Genomic DNA, 17,967 nt, shown 5'->3' on the forward strand with positions numbered 1-17,967 from the left:
CCCCGCCCCCGTCTCCTCCCGGTACACCGGAGTCTTCGGATCCCACTGCACTCCCCAGAGCTGGACACACACTGGTACTGATTTCGGTCATTTTGGTCTCTGTTCCAGCCAGCTCGGCCCAGATTCCGCACATGACCCCCTGCCCCCCACTTAGGGGACACTTTTCAGTACCCTCCTATTTAGCACCTCTCAGGTCCATCTCTCTCCTGTCAGAGTCCCATCCCCATCCCTGTGGGGGATTCCTTACTTTCCCCACTGTGGCCAAGCACTGAGCATTAAAGGGGAGCAGATGGTGGGGGGTGGCGGCAGTGAATGGGGGAGACAGCAGAGATGAGGCAGGCAGTGATTTTGTTTTTTTTATTCTATACAAGGAGGGAGAGAGTCCCTGGGGATAGAGGGACAGATCCGCCCTTCCAGGAGAGGAGACGGCCCTGCCCCAAGCTCTGCCTCCCTCTCTCCAGGTCGCTCCCTCCCTCCCTGTCCTCCACCTGCTGTCCTCACACCTCATCCTGCCATCCTGCCCCTGTGGGATGGGCTGGCAGAGGGCCTGGAGGTGTGGGGGGGGGGTGGGGGTCTGAGTCCTTGTGAGGCACATGTTGAGAGGAGGGCTGGGCAGGGTGCTGCAGTGGCTGTCAGTCTGTTCCTGGCTCACTGGTTCCTGCTGGGGACAAATCCGGGGAGTCCTGTTTCCTGGGCAGGGAGAGCCAGCCTCTTGGTGTGGGGTATGCCGTGTCAGGCAGAGGGGAACCGCCCTTTCGCCCACCCCACTGGCACCTGTGGGGTCAGGGGGCTGTCTTCTGTCAGGCTCGAGCTTGTCGCAGGACTGTGCCCGCCGTGTCCTCTTGGGCTTCAGGGGGGCAGTCCGGCGGCCTGGATCTGGGGGCCCTGAAATGACGGTCAAGGCAGGCCTGGCACATGAGTAGGGCTCATCGGCCGCCGGGCACTTATCCAGGCTGTGACTCGTTCCAAGCCCGGGAGGGGGTCCTGATATGGGCAGCAAGGTCCCAGAGGCACCTGACCCCCCCCCCCCCCCCCGCCTCCAGCCAGGGGGCAGACCTTGGACCTCAGGCTCCTCCTGGTCCTGCTGTGAGCCCATCCTCAGCCGGGCTTTGTTCATTCCTGCGGCTGCACCCCCAGCCTCAGCCTCCTCCCTGCTCCCTGGCTCCTGGGGGGGGCGGCGGCCCCTGGGCACAGCCACAGGCTTGGGGGGCCGTGGAGCTAAAGGGGGGTCCTGCAGCTGGCAGAAGAAGAAAAATGCTGGGTCAGTTAGTCTTTTCACCTCGTCGCAGGGCCTCTCCCGACCTCCTTGCCGGCCCTCACCTTGGCATTCCTAGCGGGGACGGTCCTCTCTGGGAATAGGGCCCCCTCCTTGTCCTCCTCCCCGTCCTGAGAGGCGGGGCTGGGGCTCTGGCGGCTGTGGTTGGGGGCACTCTCCTCAGCTGGGGGATGGGAAGAGAGGAGAAGCTGCAGGAAAAGGCATTCGGGAGGCCAGGACTTTTCCCCTCCAAGTAAGTGCATTTGCTCCCGTGTCTCTGCCCTGCACGGCCCCTGCTCTCGTGTTTCCACAGGCCTTGGTCTCCAGGATTGTCCTGAGCCCATCAGCTTTCGGGGGGAGGGGGCGCTCTGGCCTGGCTGTTCCTCTTGAAGAGCAGGGCCTGAGCCTGTTTCCGCTGGGCAGAGCCAGGGCCCAGGGACTGCTGGGCCCGCAGGCATGGCTGCCCAGCCAGGCCTGCAGTGCCCCGGGGCCCTGCCAAGGCTGCAACCTGGCATTCCCAGGACTCTGTCTGCCAGTCTGATTTAGATGGTGAGAGCCTTGGGGAGAGATGCCCTGGCACCCTCCCCCCCCTGCCCCCGGGCGCCTCTGTGGCTTTATGCAATCTGGGCCTGAGGGTGTGCCAACACCGAAGGTGTTGTCTGTGTGTGTATCTGTGAGGTGTGAGTAAAAGGGGGCCTGGAGGGTGCTGGTGGTAGGTGTGTGCACAGTGGAGCACCTGACTCTTGTGGTTTCCTAAATGAGGGATGGAGCCTCGCTTTAGGTGTTTTAACGGGTCTGTGTGTGGGATGGGATAATTGGCAGAGATGGCCTCGGTGCTGGGACGGCCTTGGAGGACGGGCCGGGAGCACAGCCTCTGCGCCACGCCCTTGTGCCCCAGCCTTGGGATGGCAGTGGGGAAAGGGAGCAAGTGTCTACCTCTGTCGGGAGGTTTGTCCATGTCAATGATGTTGTAGGGTCATATTCGAGGCCTGCGGGCAATTAAGTTGATGCCAAGCTGACCGGCTTTCCTTTAGAGGCTCCTTAAGTGAAAGGTACTCCAGCAGAAAGCAAGCATCATACTACAATTTATTTACCCCTTCAGAGTCCTGAAGCCAGAAGGCAAATGACTTGCTTAAGGGCAACACTGGTGGTGGCTGAGCGGGGACTGACACCCACGGCTTCTGACCTCCAAGGCATGGCTCTCGCCCCTTCCTTGTGGCACCTTTCTGAGTGGACTGAGGATGGCTTGGCCAGCTGCTCTTGGAGGAGACCGTAATGTCTGAGGTGGGTCTGGCACGGCTGGTACTTGCCTACCGTCTTACCCAGGTGAGGTGCAGAGAGAGAGGCCTTCTTAATAGGGGTGCCGCTCTGCTGGTGGTGGCCAGAATTCCCTAGAACCATCCACAAAGTGTTGTTCCTATCTCCTAACCCTGGCTGGCAAAGCCACTTTTGTTCTGTGGGACCTTGCTTTGGATTGGCTTGTTTCTTTTGGATGTAGCTTTGTAAATATCCGCAAACCTCTACCCTGGTGACTTCCTCACTGCCCCACCTTGGTTGTAAATTTCCCCAACACGGGGGCTGTGGCTTCTGGTCCTTTGGACACACCCTGGGCTTTCAGTGCAGCTGCCCGGGAACAGGCGATCCATACCTATGTGCCACGTGGCCTCGGCTCGGCGCATGGCGCTGAAGCTTGGCTTGCTGCTTTGCGGTGGTGGTGGGGGCTTCCAGGCTCCGGGCCCTGGAGTGCGGGGAGGGGATGGGAAAGGGGGAAGGGGAAAGGCACATCAGGAGGGGCCCCTGAGAGAGGGGTCAAGGAGAGGAAGTGAGGGTGACCATTCTCACCTGCGTCGTCTGAAGAGCGCCGTTTCTGCCAAGCCTGGACGCTGCCCTCCAGGTCTGGGCCTGTGCCCTGAAATGACATCTGAGTCAGGTCACAAGAAAAATGTCCTCCGCACGGGGGCTGCAGTTAACAAGGGGCTTCTGCTCTGGCATCTCACGCCGTTCTCCTGGCATTGGTCCCTAGACTCTTGGACCCTTTCCCCTCCCCCCCACAGTGGCACCCCTATCCCCTGAGGGGTGTAAGAAATGGTTTACACGAAGGAGCGTACTGTTATTTTAATAGTTCCGTGTTTATTTTCTATGTGGTAGGAAAAAAACATGACTAGTACAATAAGCCCACGATTTGAAAAAATGATCATGCTTAGGACCAGAGTAAGTTAAAAAGGTGAGTTGATTGAAAGAAGACTATGTAAATATAAAAATACAGGTGGTATATGGAGAAAGTAAAAATCAGTCATAAAGGTGGTAATCAAGTCACCAAAGTTTCAGAGAGGGAGGTCTAGAGGTAAGTATTTTTACGACTGCCTGCTTGGCAAGGAGGTAGAGGCTCCCGGCGGCTAGGTGACCAGCCCAGGTTTTCGTGGCCGGCAAGCGTGTGGAATGAGCAGACCTGCAGCTAACACCTTCTAACACCACAGAATCACTCCCCTGGCCCAGCAGGGACGGGGCTGGCAAGGGAAGGCAGACAGGGACCCGTAACAACGGTTGGGTGCCTGGGCTCCCCTCACCTCTCGTTTCCCGTCGAAGCTCCAACCCTTGGCTCTTCCCAACCCAGGAAGGGCAACACCATGGACCCTTGGCTGCTGTGCCGTTGTCCCAGGGGCCAGGCCCCCCTCCCCTGGCTCCGCCCCCTCAGTGCCCTGGAACAAGGCCTCGGGTTTACAAGCAGCTCCTGATGGAGAAGGGGCTCTGTGGGCAGCAAGGGAGTAGGGGAGGGCCCCTGCCCCCCCCACCCCAGCCCTGGGGCTGCCCTGCCCCAACCCTCTGACTCTCCTCTGACCCTCCAGCCCTCCTCTGAGGAGTCCTTCCTTTCCCTCCTTTGCATGCAGCTCTCCCAGCATGCACTGGGTCACCAGGCCTAGACTGCTCAAGAAGTGGGGGCCATTGGGATGACCAAAGTTCCCCAGAACCCCCGAGTCCTAGCATTGTCCCATTAACTGCCCGGGGTAGGGCAAGTGGGTGGGCTATGTACAGAGCAGCAACCGGGGACGGTGCAACACCTTACCTCACTTACCATCTTCCTGTGGAAGGAAGGCCCCCGGCTCCCCCCAAATCCGGGGAGGGGGCCGCTCTCCTCCTCTGGGCTCCAACAGGGGGAGGAGTTATTGCCGAGGCTGGGAGGATCTGGGCTGGGGGGGCTCTCCTGAGTTGGGGGTGGGGGCGGGGGTGGAGGGAGGAGGAGCCCAGTGGTGGGGGACCCTGGCCCCCGGTCCCCCTTGAAGCTCCGGGGCCGGCGAAAGTGAAACAGGCCTCTGCGCCTCTTCTTCTGGAGTGGGGGCAGCGGCGGCTCCGAGAGGCCTGGCCGCAGGGTCCGCAGAGTCCGGGGGTAGCTGGGCAGGGTCGGGGTGTGTTAGTGAGAAAGCCGTGGGCAGATGCAAACGCCAGATGTGGAGGTCGCTCAGGCTCTTAGTGTAGTCCTGGGTCTAATAAGCCTCCCACTCTCCGCTCTCACCCAGCCCCTCCTGCTGCCCCGTAGACCTTTCCATTTCCTTCTCAGGGGAGGTGGCGTCCTCACCTTCCTGTCACAATCCTCCAGCAGCCTCCTTCCCCCCATCTCCTCAGCAGCTCCATCCTCCCAGGCACCCCCACCCCCCCATCCTTCTCTCAGCTTCTCCAGGTGACTCAGTTTCCTCTGGACAGATGCTGGGGAGTCTGCAGGACTGTGACAGAGAATACACCCTCCAGGCCTCTTTCCACTAACTGTCATCCCATGCCAGGGCCTGCTGCCACCCCATCCACCCACCCCTGTCCCCACCATCGCATGGTTCACCATCCCCACCATCCCAGCGTGGTTCACCCTGACCCCAACCTTTCTAGCTGTCCTGAGGAGAGCCAGAGAACATGGGAGTTAAGGGCTGGGTGGGGAAGGATGAAAATGTGGGAAAAAATTCCAGAGAGGCCGGCTTGGGGACCCTGCCACTGGACAGGCCTCCATGATTGCTGCGAGGACACAGGAGTCCTTCAGGGCCTCGAGGCCTGCAGAAAAGGGGACTGTGTCTAGGTGCCACACCTGGAGCTTTCATCCATGACCCTTCGGCTGAAAAAGTCCTCCAGCCCCTCATCCAGGCGTGTGGCCATCCCATTCTCCTGACGCGTCCCGGTCACTGGCACCTGCTGGGAGGAACGTCCTGGAGGGTATCTCGTCTGGATCAGGAAGTCCTCCCCACTGCCCCATCCACTCGAAGCCTTCCCCTTTGGACTTGGCCTTGCCTCTTTTTGGCCCCGTGGAAATTGAGACTTCAGTCCCCCTGGGCATTTCCTAAGCTTGGTGGCTCTTGGCTCTATCCCTCACCCAAATGGGAACAGCCACTGTCTGGCAGACAGAGATTTCCTACCTGGGAAAACTGGAAAATCCCATCCTCTTTTCGGTGGCCTGCCCAGGCCCCCTGCCTGATCCCCCAAGGCTGATGTCTCTGGCATTGGGGTCCTAAAGCTAGAACCTCTGGGCTGTGGCATTGCTAAGTGAAGTTGGTCCCCTTGTGAGGACTTAGGGACTCACACTGGGCCGACCAGGTCCGGGAGGGGTGGTCCGGGGGGGCCGGGGCCTGCCTTGTGTTTGATGCCTTAATTTGTAGCCGTGAGTGGGAAGCTCGGATAGACCCTCCCAGGAGCCACTGCCGGTGGGCTGGCTGCTCCCGAGCCCTGAGAACCAGCCGGGGGGGATCCCCAGGCTCCCCAGCTGGCTTTCCATGTCCTGAGGGCTCCCACCTGTGGGCACAACAGTGTTAGAGGGGCCAGCAGGAGGCACAGGGAGAAAGCAGGCAGGAGAGACAGAATTAAAAGGAAAGGGACCAGGGCCTGGGGAGGGTGAGGGAAGCTGGCGGGTATCAGAATTGAGGCCGGGGACTCACTAATGAAGGCGGACACTGGCCGGATCTTGCGGCAGCGTTTCTGCTTTCTGATGGCCATGGTGTCCTGCAGAAATGGGAGATGAAGGGTCGGGCTGAGCTGCAAGTCCCTGGAGCCTCACCGGAAGCCTCCTATCCCTCACAAACCCGTCTCTTTAGAGCCCCCTCCTGCCTCCCTACCCTTGCATGGCTGAGGCATTGGGATGAGGGAAGAGGCGAGGCTGCATTGGGGTGGGGGATGAGACCAGGCCCAGGGACAGGGGACAGTGCAGTCCAGAGACATGGAAGGGGACAGTGTTTTGGAGGTTCCTAGTTTAAAGTGGGGAGCAGGGGGAGCACTCACAATGTTGGTCCCGAGTTCATCATCTGTGGTCTCCTCATGGTCATGGTTCCGGCCTCGGCCCCGGGAGGACAGATCCTGCCCTTGGCCTGGCCCCAACGGAGGATCTGACAGTGTCTTTAGCTGGGCCAGGTGCCGGGCCTGGGGAAGGACACATGTGAACGGGTTCCCCGGGAAACCACCCACTATCCAGGGCTTTGGGAGATTGTTGCTTGGGAGAGATGGGATGATGTGGGGTAGGGGGTGTGCCTGAGCCTGGCTGGGGTTCAGAAGCCTTACCAGGCTCTTATGGGAGTGGTACAGCTCCTGCAGGATCTCGTCCACTATGGAGTTGGTCAAGTAGGTGACGACTGAGAGCTTCACTTCACTGTGGGCACAGATGGGACTGCTCAGCCCCCCGCCTCCCTGGCCCCCAAGCCTCGGCCCTGCCCTTCCCCAGATGCCTAAGGGACTGGGCAGCTGGCCTGGCCATCCACAGAGGCACCTTAGTCTCCCTTATGTCTCCATAAAGGCATGCCCCATCCCACCCACTGACCCCCAGCATAAGTGTGTGTGGATCGGGAGAGTGAGCCAAGAGGAACTGAGGAGAAGGAGGAGCAAGGGGGCTCCAGGCCAGGCTCCTGGAGTTCCAGTAGAACAGAGCTGGGTAAATTGGGGTGCTGAGTGAACCCTGCTGGTCTCTGCTGTAAGCCCAGAAACCGGCTCTTCTTGACCTTGGCCATTTTACGGATATGTGTGATCATTTTCCTTTGCTTTGGTGAGTGGTGGCACCCAGAATGAGAGCTCTGGCGGGGGAGCAGCAAGAACTGGGGGGGCAGAGTGTAGTCCATGCACCCCTACTCATCAGTTTTGTCCATGCTTCCCAGGAGGCCATGCTCTGTTTCTGGGAGGCGATTCTTGGTGTGCGCGTGACTATGTGTGTGTGTTTACATCTGTGTGTGCACTGCCAGGCTCCTAAAGCCAGTCTCAGCACTTCCATTTCTAGGGCAAAGACCAGTCAGACCCTAAATAGCAAGGTTGCAGTTAGTTAAAGATTTATCCCTTGTAATGGAGATTATGCCATTCATTATTCATTGCTGATAGCTGGGCCCCAAGTCCCTAAGTGCTCTGGGCCAAACCCAGCCCCCATCCCTGCGCCAACCCCCTCCGCCTCTCACTCCAGCTTGTTCTGAATGTCTTGTCCTGCCTGCTCCAGCAGCGCCCCTCGGATGAAGTTCCGGGGCACCGTGACGCGCTCAGCCACATTGCTCAGCATCTTGTTGTGCCCCTCAGCCACTCGCATGGCCACGGGACATAACTCCTGTGTTAGGCTGACCATCGACTCCAGGATCACCTGGTGTGGGGGGAAGGGGGGCCAGAGCCCCAGGGGGGCCCAGGGTCAGGGCTGGCGCCACACTGGAAGAGACTCTAGTCTATTCCAGCCCCGTCTAGTGAGACTGAGGGGCCCACCAACGTTCCAGGGCCGGTTGCCAGGCAGAACCTGGGACACTCAGGCTTCCCAACATTTTGGTCAGTGTCCCTTCCACCCTACCGTATGGACAGGGGAAAGTCAGTCCTCGGATCAGAGTCCAGAGGGGAGAGGTCAGAGTTGGGGGCCAAGGGGAAGCTAGCAGAAAAAAAAAACCCAAGCCCTGTTTTCTAGCAATGCCTGACACCCTGGGAGGGCGGGCGGCCTCAGCTCTGCATTTCCTTCTTGTCCCCAGTAATTTCCCTGTGCTGACCTCAGCCCTCGGCTTTGAGCCTTGGACAGCAGTGGGCTTCCTCCCTCAGGACTTGCCTGCAGCTCCTTGTCCACAGCCTTGGACACCTCGCTGGCAACCGACTCCAACCTCTGCCGCACAGGCCCATCGTTGGCCAGCACGTGGCCCAGCTCGTAGAGGCTGGGGAACAGCTGAGGAAGGAAGGGGTTACCAGCAGAGACTCAGAACTGGGCCCGACCACGTCCCCGGGGGCCCTGGGTTGGGAGGGCAGATGCATGGGTCAGGGCCCGGATATTCCTGGGGTAGTGTGGCTGGCCTTCCTGGGCTCTTGGTCTGCGGGGTTGGCGGGGTGGTGGGGGGGAGCGGCGGCTGCGGAGGGCTCTCACCGCCCGTGAGTTTTTGGCGTCCTTGATGAGGTCCCGAGCATAAAGCAGCTCATCCTGCACAGGCTCCAGGGGGCACAGCCTCAGGGCCCGAACCTCCTCCTGCACTCGGCTGCACAGCCGCTGCAGCATCTGGAGCAGAGCCAGTAGAAGTGTCAGGGGGACCCTTGCACCCTCATCTTCCCAGGTGGGACCCGAGGCACCCCATTTCTGGGTCCCCTGGGGGCAGTGCTCCTGAGGCTGGCACTGACGGGGTGGTGGTGGTGTCTCTGGATGGCCTGTTCTCTCTTCTTCTTGGGAGGCCCTGGAATGTCCAGGGGAGTTCCCGCAGTCCTGCACACTCCTTGTCTGGGGCCCCCCACATGTTCTCGCCAGTTCGAGGCCAAGCCCCAAACATCCTGTCTTCTGCTCTCCCACCGCCCAGTCCAGTGAACGGCCGCCACAGAACGCCTCCTTCATGCCCCGCCCCCTGTGCGTGTGCATGCTCCATCACGTCGCACCTGAGCCCCGCGTGCCCCACGCATGCCCCGTGTGTCCCAGAGGGAAACGTTTACTTGCTCGGCGCTGCTGGTCACCAGGCCCTGCTGCAGCCGGAAGGCCTGCTCCTGGGGGCATGTCTGGGAGTGGTTGTTCCTCACCAAGCACCACTGGATCTGGAGAAGCCAGGGTGGGAGGGGTCAGGGCCTGGGATGTGGGCTGGCCCCTGCCCCCTGCTGTTCTGCCCCCCCACTCCCCCCCAGCTGAGGCCTCTACCTTCTGCCAGACATCCTCGGTGCGCTCGGGGGCGCTGCGGTAGGCTTGGGAGATGTCGCTCACGGGGAAGGACATGAAGCGGAGCGTGTGGTTGCTGTGAGGCACAGTGGCACAGCTTTGGTGAGGAAAAGGTGAGGAGGGGCCCTTGCTCCCCAGGGCCCCCTTGCTGACCATTTCCCTCACCCTTGGCCTTTCTTAACATTTCTGTGCAAACAGGTTGAGCAAGCTGGGGTAGGGGCTGGTGTAGCAGTCCTGGTCCAGGCCCAGGGAGGCTGGGGCTGGGGTCAGGTCAGAGCCCTGGTCCGCTCACCTCTCCAGGGCCCTTGCAATATCCAGAAAGCCCAGGGCAGATGTGTTGTTCCGATCCCATAGGATGGTTCTAAGGGAGACAGTGCACGGCAGCTGGTGACCCCTCCCTCACACAGCCTGCTCTGGAGTCCTCCCTCCTTTCCTGGGTGATGGGGCTGACTCCAAGATGGTTCTGGGCCTGAGGGTGCTCGGAAGCCAGGGTACAAAGCAACGGGGCAAGCAGGGAGGGCATGTGTGTGTATGTGTGTGTGTGGGGGGTTGTGGACGGAGCTCCAGGTTAGGGGGCCTGCAATGAGGCAAGCAGGGAGGGGGCGTAGGGGGTGGGGACTGGGGCTCCAGGTGAGGCCGGCTGTGCACCGCACCTGAGGGAGGAATTGATCTGCAGGGCCTTGGACAGCATCTTGGCTCCGATGTCCTCCATGCCATTGCCGCTCAGGTCCACCTTGGCCAGGCAGGTGTTGCTGCCCAGCGCATTGATGAGGATGCTGGTGCGCAGCTTCAGCCTTGAGTCCGCCACTGACAGCGACTGCAGGGACTATGTGGGCAAAAGCAGGATTAGGCCCGGTCCCTGCAGCCCCTGCCACCGTGGGTCCCTCCCCAGGCCCAGACACTCACACAGTCCTCTTCTTGGATCAGTTGTACCAGCTTGTGGAGGATCTCCTCCAGGGTCCTGTGGGGAGTCAGGGCTCAGAGCAGGAGGGGAGGGGCTGGGGTCACACTATTGGAGGAGCAGGAGGTGACTTGAGCAGGGAGGGGCCGGAGGTAATACAGTGAGCCAAAAGGGTACGTGGATGATGTAGTGAGGTCTGTGGGTATGGGGAGGGGGGCCCTCACTTGGCCTTGACATTGAAGTTCTTGCCCAGGAACAGGTGCTTGAGGGACTTGTTCTTTCCAAGTGCGGGCACCAGCGTCAGGAGGTCCGAGTCGAACCCTGGCCAACAGATGGGAGAGGTCTGGCCTTGAGGCCCGAGGCTCACTGAAGTATCCTCAGGGGTTCTCCCCCATGCTCCAGCCCCTGACCCCACTGGTCCCCAAGAAGGGAAGTGCCCCTACTCACCATTGTCTGACAGATCCAGGCTGCCCACACAGGTGACAGCCCCCAGCTGCTCCTGCAAAGCCTGGGCTCCTGCTGAGCGGAGCTGCAGGGACACGGTGGGGGTGGGGTGGGGAAAAGCAGGGGTAGGGAGAGAGGGCACCTTTAATGCTTAGAGATTAGAGTAGTCACACCAGGACTGAAGGCCATGCCAGGTCTCAGGTGTCAAATCAGGAGGCCCCTTCTCCACACCAGATCCTTCCCTAGGGCTCTCTCCCCTCCCTTTAGTCACAAATATCTCCAGGCTGTGGCTCTGGAGATAGCTCGCTCCTGCCCTCTGGTGGAAAGGTCTGGTATCTCCCACCCCAAAGCTTTCGGGAGGGCGGGGGAGACTGGAGGCTGAAAATGACCTCTGAAGAGGGACACAGACTACAGATTAAGAAGGGAAGCTGGAGGTGTGGTCAGGTCCGAGGGCACAGAGGTGCAGCACAGAGGCAAGATGGAGCCAGGGTCTGATGAAGGTTGGAGAAATGAACAGTGGGGCTATGAGTGGGGGACTGGCAGTGGCCTTGGGGGAAGGAGGGCTCACCTCACAGCTGCTGAGGTCCAGGTGCAGATCACTGAGGTGACTGTTGAGGGAGAGGCCCTGGAGCAGCGCCCTGTGGGAGGAAGGTCAGCAGGCCCACCTCTACCCCTCACCCTCTTCTCTCATGCTTCCCTCTTGGACGCCCCCAACCCTGCACACACCCGACCTGAAGGCCTCCAGGGGCAGCCTCGTGGCCGACAGGTTGACGTGGCTCAGTGTGTAGGCGCTGCTGAAGAACTGCTTGAAGGCCGGTGGGGCCTCGCGGCCCTTCCTGCGGAGACTCCTGGGGTCAGCAAGGGAAGGGGATGCCCATGGCTCGTCCCATCCCTCCCTGCTCCCCTTGTGCTCCAACCTGTGGGAGCAGCTGTTGCGCGCCAGGTTGAGGTAGGTTAGGTGGGAGCAGCAGCCGTGGAGCAGGGCTCCCAGAAGCTGTGGGGAGAGACATGGTGGGTCTCACAGGGGCTGAGAGGGGCGTTGGGAGGGGCTGGCAAGGACCCGTCCCTCCCGCCCCATCAAGGTCCTGGCTCATCACCCTCGGCAGCCAGTCTGTGTGAGCCCCTCTCTGAATGCCCAGTTTGCCTCTTGATGCCTCAGCTTCCCCCTCTGTGGAGAGGGTCTACTTCCTGCCTGACTCCCAGGAGTGGGGGAGACGTTCAGAGGTGGTGACTGTGTAAAGCCAGGGCCACCAGGGTCTCCTAAGGTGCCTGGTTCAAGTGAGAGGGAGAATCCTTTCCTCCTGTTGGGCTCAGCCCTATGCCAGGTGCATGGCTGGGGAATGGAGGGAGGGCTGGCTTTTAGGCACAGCCAGCACAACCCTGGGCAGTGGCCGGGATGGCATACCCCACAGGTGTGAGCTGTGGGCGTTGCTTTAGAATTCAGCTGAACTTGGAGTCATCCCACCAGCTCTGTCCACTCAAGGCAGGGGCGGTGAGGCAGGGACCCACCCTGGCCTCCCTAAATCACCTCAGGCTGGCTCTCCTGTCACCGACCCCTCACCAAGTCAATGGCGCAGTCGGTCCCTGCCAGGTCCAGGTGCACCAGAGCATTGGGCTGGGCCAGGAAACTGTAGAGCGCCTGGGAACAAGGACAGAGGGGCTGCCAGGGAAGGGGTGATAGAGCCCCTCTGCCCCCAAGCTACAGGGCAGAGACTCCCAGGTCCTGAAGCCCGAGCATGCTTCTGCGGGGCTTGAGCTCTCTTCTGTGGACTCACATTGGCCTCGTCTGTGGCGAGCAGCCCAGGGTTCTTGCTCAGGTCCAGGTATCGAAGGGAGCTTGCAAAGGCCGGGTTGGCCCCGAAGGTCTGGCCCAGTGCCTGGAGCCCTGAGCGCAGCGGGCACTGAGCTGGGTTGGCCCCCATACCCACCTCTTCCCCTTCGACACAACTCTTCCCCACGCTACGATGTGGCTCCTTTCCCTCCCTCGGATCCCTGGGATGCTGTATGAGTGTGTTGGTACACTCCAGGACTCAAGGCTCCAGAGGGTGCTAGAGGAGGGTCAGAGGTCAGAGGTCAGGGGCCCCGGTGCAAGTACCTCGAGGGGAAATGGCAGTCTTGGCCAGGCACAGTTTGGTGAGGCCAGTGGGGAAGCAGAGGAGCTGCTGACTCAGACTGAGGAAGCCTGGGGAGCGGAGAGAGACATGGGCCCAGTGAGGGGCTAGCGGTGGGTGCGCGGGGGGGGTGTGTGTGCAGAGTCAGGGTGGGGGCTTGAAGTGGGTACAGGCCTGGGGTCAAGGACAGCAGTATTGGGGCAAGGGCTGGCATCAGGCCGGAGAGCCCCTGTTCAGCCCTGGGTTGGGCTCTGGGCGAGGACAGGGGTCTGTATTGTGGTGGGGGTATAGGATTCAGGGCTGGGGCTCACCCTTGTCCTCGATGGGGTTGTGGGACAGAGTGAGGGCATGCAGCACACAGCTCCCGTTCTCCCCAAACACCCCGGCCAGCTTCTGGACAAAGTCCCTTCAGGGAAGGGGAGGAAGGATTTGTTTGTCCCAGCCCCTGGGCTTCCCCTCTTCCTCCACTGGCCTGCCTGCATGGGGCTGCAGAGGTCAGAGTTCCCCACAGGTGGGGACCAGCTTGGGGCCTGCCTGGGAGCTTGTCATCACTCTGAAGGACCTGGGAAGTTGTGTCAAGACAAAGCCGAGCTTTGGGTCCTTGAGACTAGAGCAGCCCACCCTGCTGGGTAGTTGATAGAAGAAGGGGATGGGGCAGGGAGCATACTGGGAGAGGCCGTGGAGCTGGGGGGCTAGGAGGCTTAGCTCTGAGTCCCAGCTTGACCATAAACTTGCTTTGTGCCCTTTTTGGGCCTAAATCTCCTTTTCTATAAAGTGAGGGGCTGGAGGAGATAGCGTGGAGGCCCGTATCATGCTCTGAGGTTCTGGCACCCTAAGACTACATCAATGGGGCACCACTGCCCAGGGAGGAGGATGGCCTCACGTCTTAAGCCCGGCGTTGTCCAGCACCAGCTCTTCGAGGCTCCCCGACTTGCTCAGGGTATGTAGCACCTGTTCTAGCACTTCAGAGCCCTAAGGACAGAGGGGGTTTTTCTGATCAGGAGCCAGAGAGGGCGCTACTCTCTGGCCCCTCCTCCCACCCCTCCTAGTCCCTACCAGCCGCAGATCCTTGCAGTAGAGTTTGGTGAACCACTGGTTGTAGGCCAGGGCTGCCACCATTAGGGCCAAGTCTCTGTGGGCAGATTGAAAGGGCAGGAAAGTGGTGAGCAGAAGAATCTAGGGATGGGGTGGTTGGCCTGGGAAAGTCTAGCCAGGTAGAAGGCAAGGGGGAGTGGAGTTGGGGAGATAGAGCTGGGCTGCAGGTAGGACTAGAAGAGGGAGCCTGGAAGGGCCAGGGTCGGGGCTGAGGCTGGAAGGGGGTGGGGACAAAGTCTTTGCTCCGTCTGCTTACCGGCTTTCCAAGTGGCTGAAATCCAAAAGATTGAACTCGCGGTTATCCTCGGCATGATAGATGGTGTCCACATCCTTGGAGAGGTGGAACTGGCTCACACCTGCTCCCCCCCTCCTCCCCTGCTCCCTCCCTCCGGGTCCCACCTGCCCACCTGCTGGGTCCCTGCCCAACGTACCCATTGCACCTCCTCACGGCAGTGCAGCCCATTGTAGTCACACAGAGCAGCATAGGTCTCGGAGAAGCCACCTATGGGGCAGGACACAAGCTGACTCCATGAGGAGTAAGGGCGAGGGGAATAGGCTTGGGGTTCAAGGAAAGGTCAAGGTCATTTTATGTGGCCAGTGTCCCGGGTTCCTGCTACACCGTGAACCTCTGAGGTCTGGGAGCTATGGAGTCCTCATGGCAGGCAAAGCCCCAGGTGCAGAGGACTTTGGACAAGGGCAGGGTGGTTGAGGTTCCACTCGCATCAAGTCTGCCCCTGCTCACCGCAGACACTGTGAGTGGTAGATGTGGAAGTCTCGGAGTTGGGGGATGTGTCTCGGGGCCCTTCTGGGGTGTCAGCATTTCCACGCCGGATTAGACATCTGGAAAATGAGCAAATCCATCCCAGAGAGGGGTGGGAAGAGGCTCTCAGTTTTTTCTCTGCTATAGCTTCTGGGTCCCAGGGAAGAAGCAGGAGTGGGGACATGAGGGCTCTTCCCCTCAGTGTTCCAGGAGCCCAGGGCCAGGGGAAGGAGGGAAGGAGGGAGAAGTATCCTTGTTGTCTAACCCTTTGAGAGACTCCGCCTTTGCCACTCACCCGGGGCCAGGGCAGACCTTGGAGAGGGCAGAGCTCACATGTCGAGTCACCTGGTCTACGCTCTCAGCCGATGGCAGCCGCATGCTCACCACGCCACGCTCAGTCTCCACTAGGATCTGGAGGAAAGGGAGCACCACGGCCTCAGATATCAACTCCTTCCTCCTGCTAGCCCAAGAGCAGGGCCCAAGTCATGCCACTCACCTGGTTCTGACTGAGTGTGTTGAAGGCGCGGATTTCTAGGACATTGAAGGAGCTCTCCACCTGTGGGCGGGGGGGGGGGGGGGCACGGGGATGCTCATCTTGAGCTTAGGGCCTGGCTGCCTGATTCTGGAGGGAGCGTGACAGGTGCACCCCTGCTCCTCAGCCCGACTCACCTTGGCTGGGACTTTAAGGGGGAAAAGATGGAGGCGCCAGGAGGTCAGGGCCTTCGGAGAGAGGAAAAGAACATCAGCAGCAAACGGTGGCTCCTGGGGCCTAGGCCTCCTGTCCCCCCTCAGTCCCCTCAGCCTGTGTGCAACCCCTGTCAGCAGTGGCCCCCTGCTCTCGGGTCCTTCCTTTCTCTCATGCCCCACCCCAGGCTCCTGGACATCCACCCAGTCCAGCCTGCCCCTTTCCCCAGACTTCATCTCCTCTGCGTCGCCACCATCCCCAGTCTCCCCTGCCTCCCAGTCTCCTTGTTCTCAGCAGCCCAGCTGCCCCTGATTATACCCCCTCTGCCTGCCCCCAACCCCCCCAGCCCAAGCCCAGGGCCCTCACCAGAACTCGATCCTCAAACTTCTTGGGCTTTGTCTCCAGCTTCACCCGATGTTGTTGGAGCACAGCCCCTTGGCTTAGGCACCTCCTGATGCTGTCTGTGGGTGGGTGGGGGGCCTGCTCAGAGCTCCCCTTACCCCCTGGCCACCCCCACCTCCCCAGGGCTCTCCAGGAGTGGGGTCAGATGAGAGGAGAAATAAACAGGGAGAGAGAGCTTTCCTTCTTGGGTGGCTTTTCTCTTCCTATCAGAGAGGAGGGGGGGTGTGGAGAAAACTCTGGCTCCTGATGTTCCTGAGTCAGGGGACAGTTGCTGAGTGACACTGTCTGTGGGAGGGTGTGTCTTACACTTCTGAGGGTGTGAAGGATTTTTCCAACCCATGCACTCCAGCAGCCATTGACACATACATAGTGAGTCAGTATGTGGGGGCGTGGGGGTGTCCCTTTGACTATATTCTGGGTGGTCTGGGTGTGAGCATCTGCCTTTTACTATGCATGTGTTCCTGCCTTCTGAGGACACCAGGGAGCCCGAGCGTGGCCTTGGCAGGGGTGGATAGGTGAATGAGTGTGCTGTGTTTGTAGTTGTGAAAGACAGCTCTGCTGCGGGGGTGGGGGGTGGGGTGGTGGTGGTGGTGAGGAGTTAAGTGTTTACGAGAGCTCAATACCCATTTCCTAGCAAAACCATCCAGATATCCCAGTGTGTGTATGTGTGTGTGTGTGTGTGTGTGTGTGGTGGGGGTGCAGTTTCTTTAAAGATGTGTGTACACACACATCTGATGATTGTGTTTGTGTGTGTGTGTGTGTGTGTGTGTGTGTGTGTGTGTAGGTATGGGAAACTGCCACGGTGCACCATGCCTCTGAGTATCCTTGAGCGTCCTGGTGTCTGCGTGGGCTAGCCTGCACTCCCCGGCCTGGGGCAGGGGGCGAGAGAGGGTTATGGTAGTGCTGGGGGGGTCGGGCCTTGGTGTGGGCTGAGTCTGAGAACCGTGCGAACAGGAGAGACCTTGAGGTGTGGGTATGAGTAGGGAGAGGGGGCAGGCTAAGACGGGGCCTCCGGGAGGCGAGCTGCAGAGACCCTGCTCTTGGTTTTAGCTCCAGTCCGGGCCCTCTTCCCTGACTCCCTTCTTTGCCCCACTGGCCTGGGAGCTGCCGGGCTGCCAGAGGGGCTCCCAGGGCCAGTTCCGGGGCGGGGCCGGGAGGAGGGAGGGTACTGAGCCAAGAGGCGGTCAGGACCAGGGGCAGCTCCCTTGGCCCGGCGGGGCGGGCCGGGCCGGGCCCCGCCCGGCGGGGAAGCGGGGACTCTCCGGAGGAGAGACTGGACACCTCACCGAGGGATGGGCTAGGATCAGTGAGCGTCAGCCCCAGGGAGCGCCAGGGGACTGCACCTGTCACCGAAGATCGGGACGGGCGGCTCTGGGACTGGAAGGTCCTGACAGGGTGAGGCGAGGCGGGCAGTGGAGGATGCTCCGGGGACAGCGATGCCCCGAGCTAGGATGCAGGGGCAGGGGGCTGCCTTGGAGTCGGAACGCATGGGGCGCGGGGAGAGGGGGAGGCACCGCGGGGAGGAACGCACTGGGTCTGGGATGCTCCGGGACGGGGCGTCCCGGAGACCACCGCAGCCTCGTACCTTGCAGCTCGCGGGTGAGCTCCGCGCTGGGCTTGGCCATGGCGGCCGCTGCTGCTGCCGTTGCTGCAGAGGAGCCGCCGCCGCCGGGGAGCCGCGGCACATGCTAGACCTGGCTCCGGTAGGGCCCGGGCGCTGAGCGCTGCAGCAGCCGCCGAGCCCGCTCCTGTCAGGGGCGGCTGCGCGAGCGCTCCTCCCCCCTCCCCCCCCCCGCCAAGCCTGGGAGCCCGGGTCTCCCGCCCCGCCGGGAGAGGTGCGGGACTGAGCATGCGCGCCGCGCCTCCGAGCCGCGTGAGACCCCGCGCGCGCCCGCGCCCACCCCTCCCGCCCGCTCCCGCGTGCGACGCCCTGTGCGTGTCGCCTGGAGCCTGGGCTGTCTCCCGGGCGGGGGTGGCGTCCACTTCCCGTGCCATCCACTCCTCGGGCACCGTGAGCACAACCCATTTCTTTCATTTGTGGGCCTGGGTAGCCCTCCCCGGGTCATCCTTGCAAGGCCCCTCCCTTTTGCCCTATTGCTTGGGACGCGTCCAGCTCCTACCCGCGAGGGAACTCAGGGCCGAGGGCGATGCCAGGAGAGGACCTGGCCAAATCTGGGGGGTGTTCATTCTTCCTCCCGCTTGCCCAGCCCCGG

At 61.1% G+C, this 17,967-nt stretch overlaps 1 protein-coding gene across 4 annotated transcripts; it reads right to left on the reverse strand.

The window, feature by feature from the left end:
• Positions 1 to 486: 486 nt before the first annotated feature.
• Positions 487 to 17,518, reverse strand: CARMIL3 (capping protein regulator and myosin 1 linker 3). Of its 4 annotated transcripts, none has more exons than XM_027568843.2 (40): positions 17,340 to 17,518; positions 15,719 to 15,813; positions 15,337 to 15,387; positions 15,164 to 15,223; positions 14,963 to 15,078; positions 14,650 to 14,747; positions 14,339 to 14,409; positions 14,164 to 14,237; positions 13,869 to 13,944; positions 13,696 to 13,784; positions 13,124 to 13,218; positions 12,797 to 12,883; positions 12,477 to 12,586; positions 12,263 to 12,340; positions 11,619 to 11,695; positions 11,433 to 11,537; positions 11,270 to 11,339; positions 10,705 to 10,786; positions 10,482 to 10,578; positions 10,263 to 10,317; positions 10,010 to 10,182; positions 9,649 to 9,717; positions 9,339 to 9,432; positions 9,140 to 9,238; positions 8,589 to 8,717; positions 8,280 to 8,393; positions 7,660 to 7,835; positions 6,782 to 6,869; positions 6,506 to 6,643; positions 6,166 to 6,229; positions 5,814 to 6,022; positions 5,325 to 5,425; positions 4,329 to 4,644; positions 3,823 to 3,954; positions 3,098 to 3,164; positions 2,904 to 2,993; positions 1,321 to 1,439; positions 1,057 to 1,237; positions 775 to 885; positions 487 to 658 (listed from the first exon to the last, which is right to left on the reverse strand). In XM_027568843.2, exons 1-40 carry the CDS (start codon positions 17,377 to 17,379, stop codon positions 633 to 635), a joined length of 4,122 nt encoding a protein of 1,373 aa, XP_027424644.1. In that variant the 5' UTR covers positions 17,380 to 17,518; the 3' UTR covers positions 487 to 632. The 4 variants fall into 4 exon arrangements, 3 of the variants coding, with proteins under 3 accessions (XP_027424644.1, XP_027424643.1, XP_027424642.1); XM_027568842.2 differs by having other exon boundaries at positions 5,325 to 5,428; XM_027568841.2 differs by having other exon boundaries at positions 487 to 661; positions 5,325 to 5,428.
• Positions 17,519 to 17,967: the final 449 nt, after the last annotated feature.

The sequence above is a fragment of the Zalophus californianus genome, chromosome 6 (assembly GCF_009762305.2).
Source record: "Zalophus californianus isolate mZalCal1 chromosome 6, mZalCal1.pri.v2, whole genome shotgun sequence".
Classification (NCBI taxonomy): domain Eukaryota; kingdom Metazoa; phylum Chordata; class Mammalia; order Carnivora; family Otariidae; genus Zalophus; species Zalophus californianus.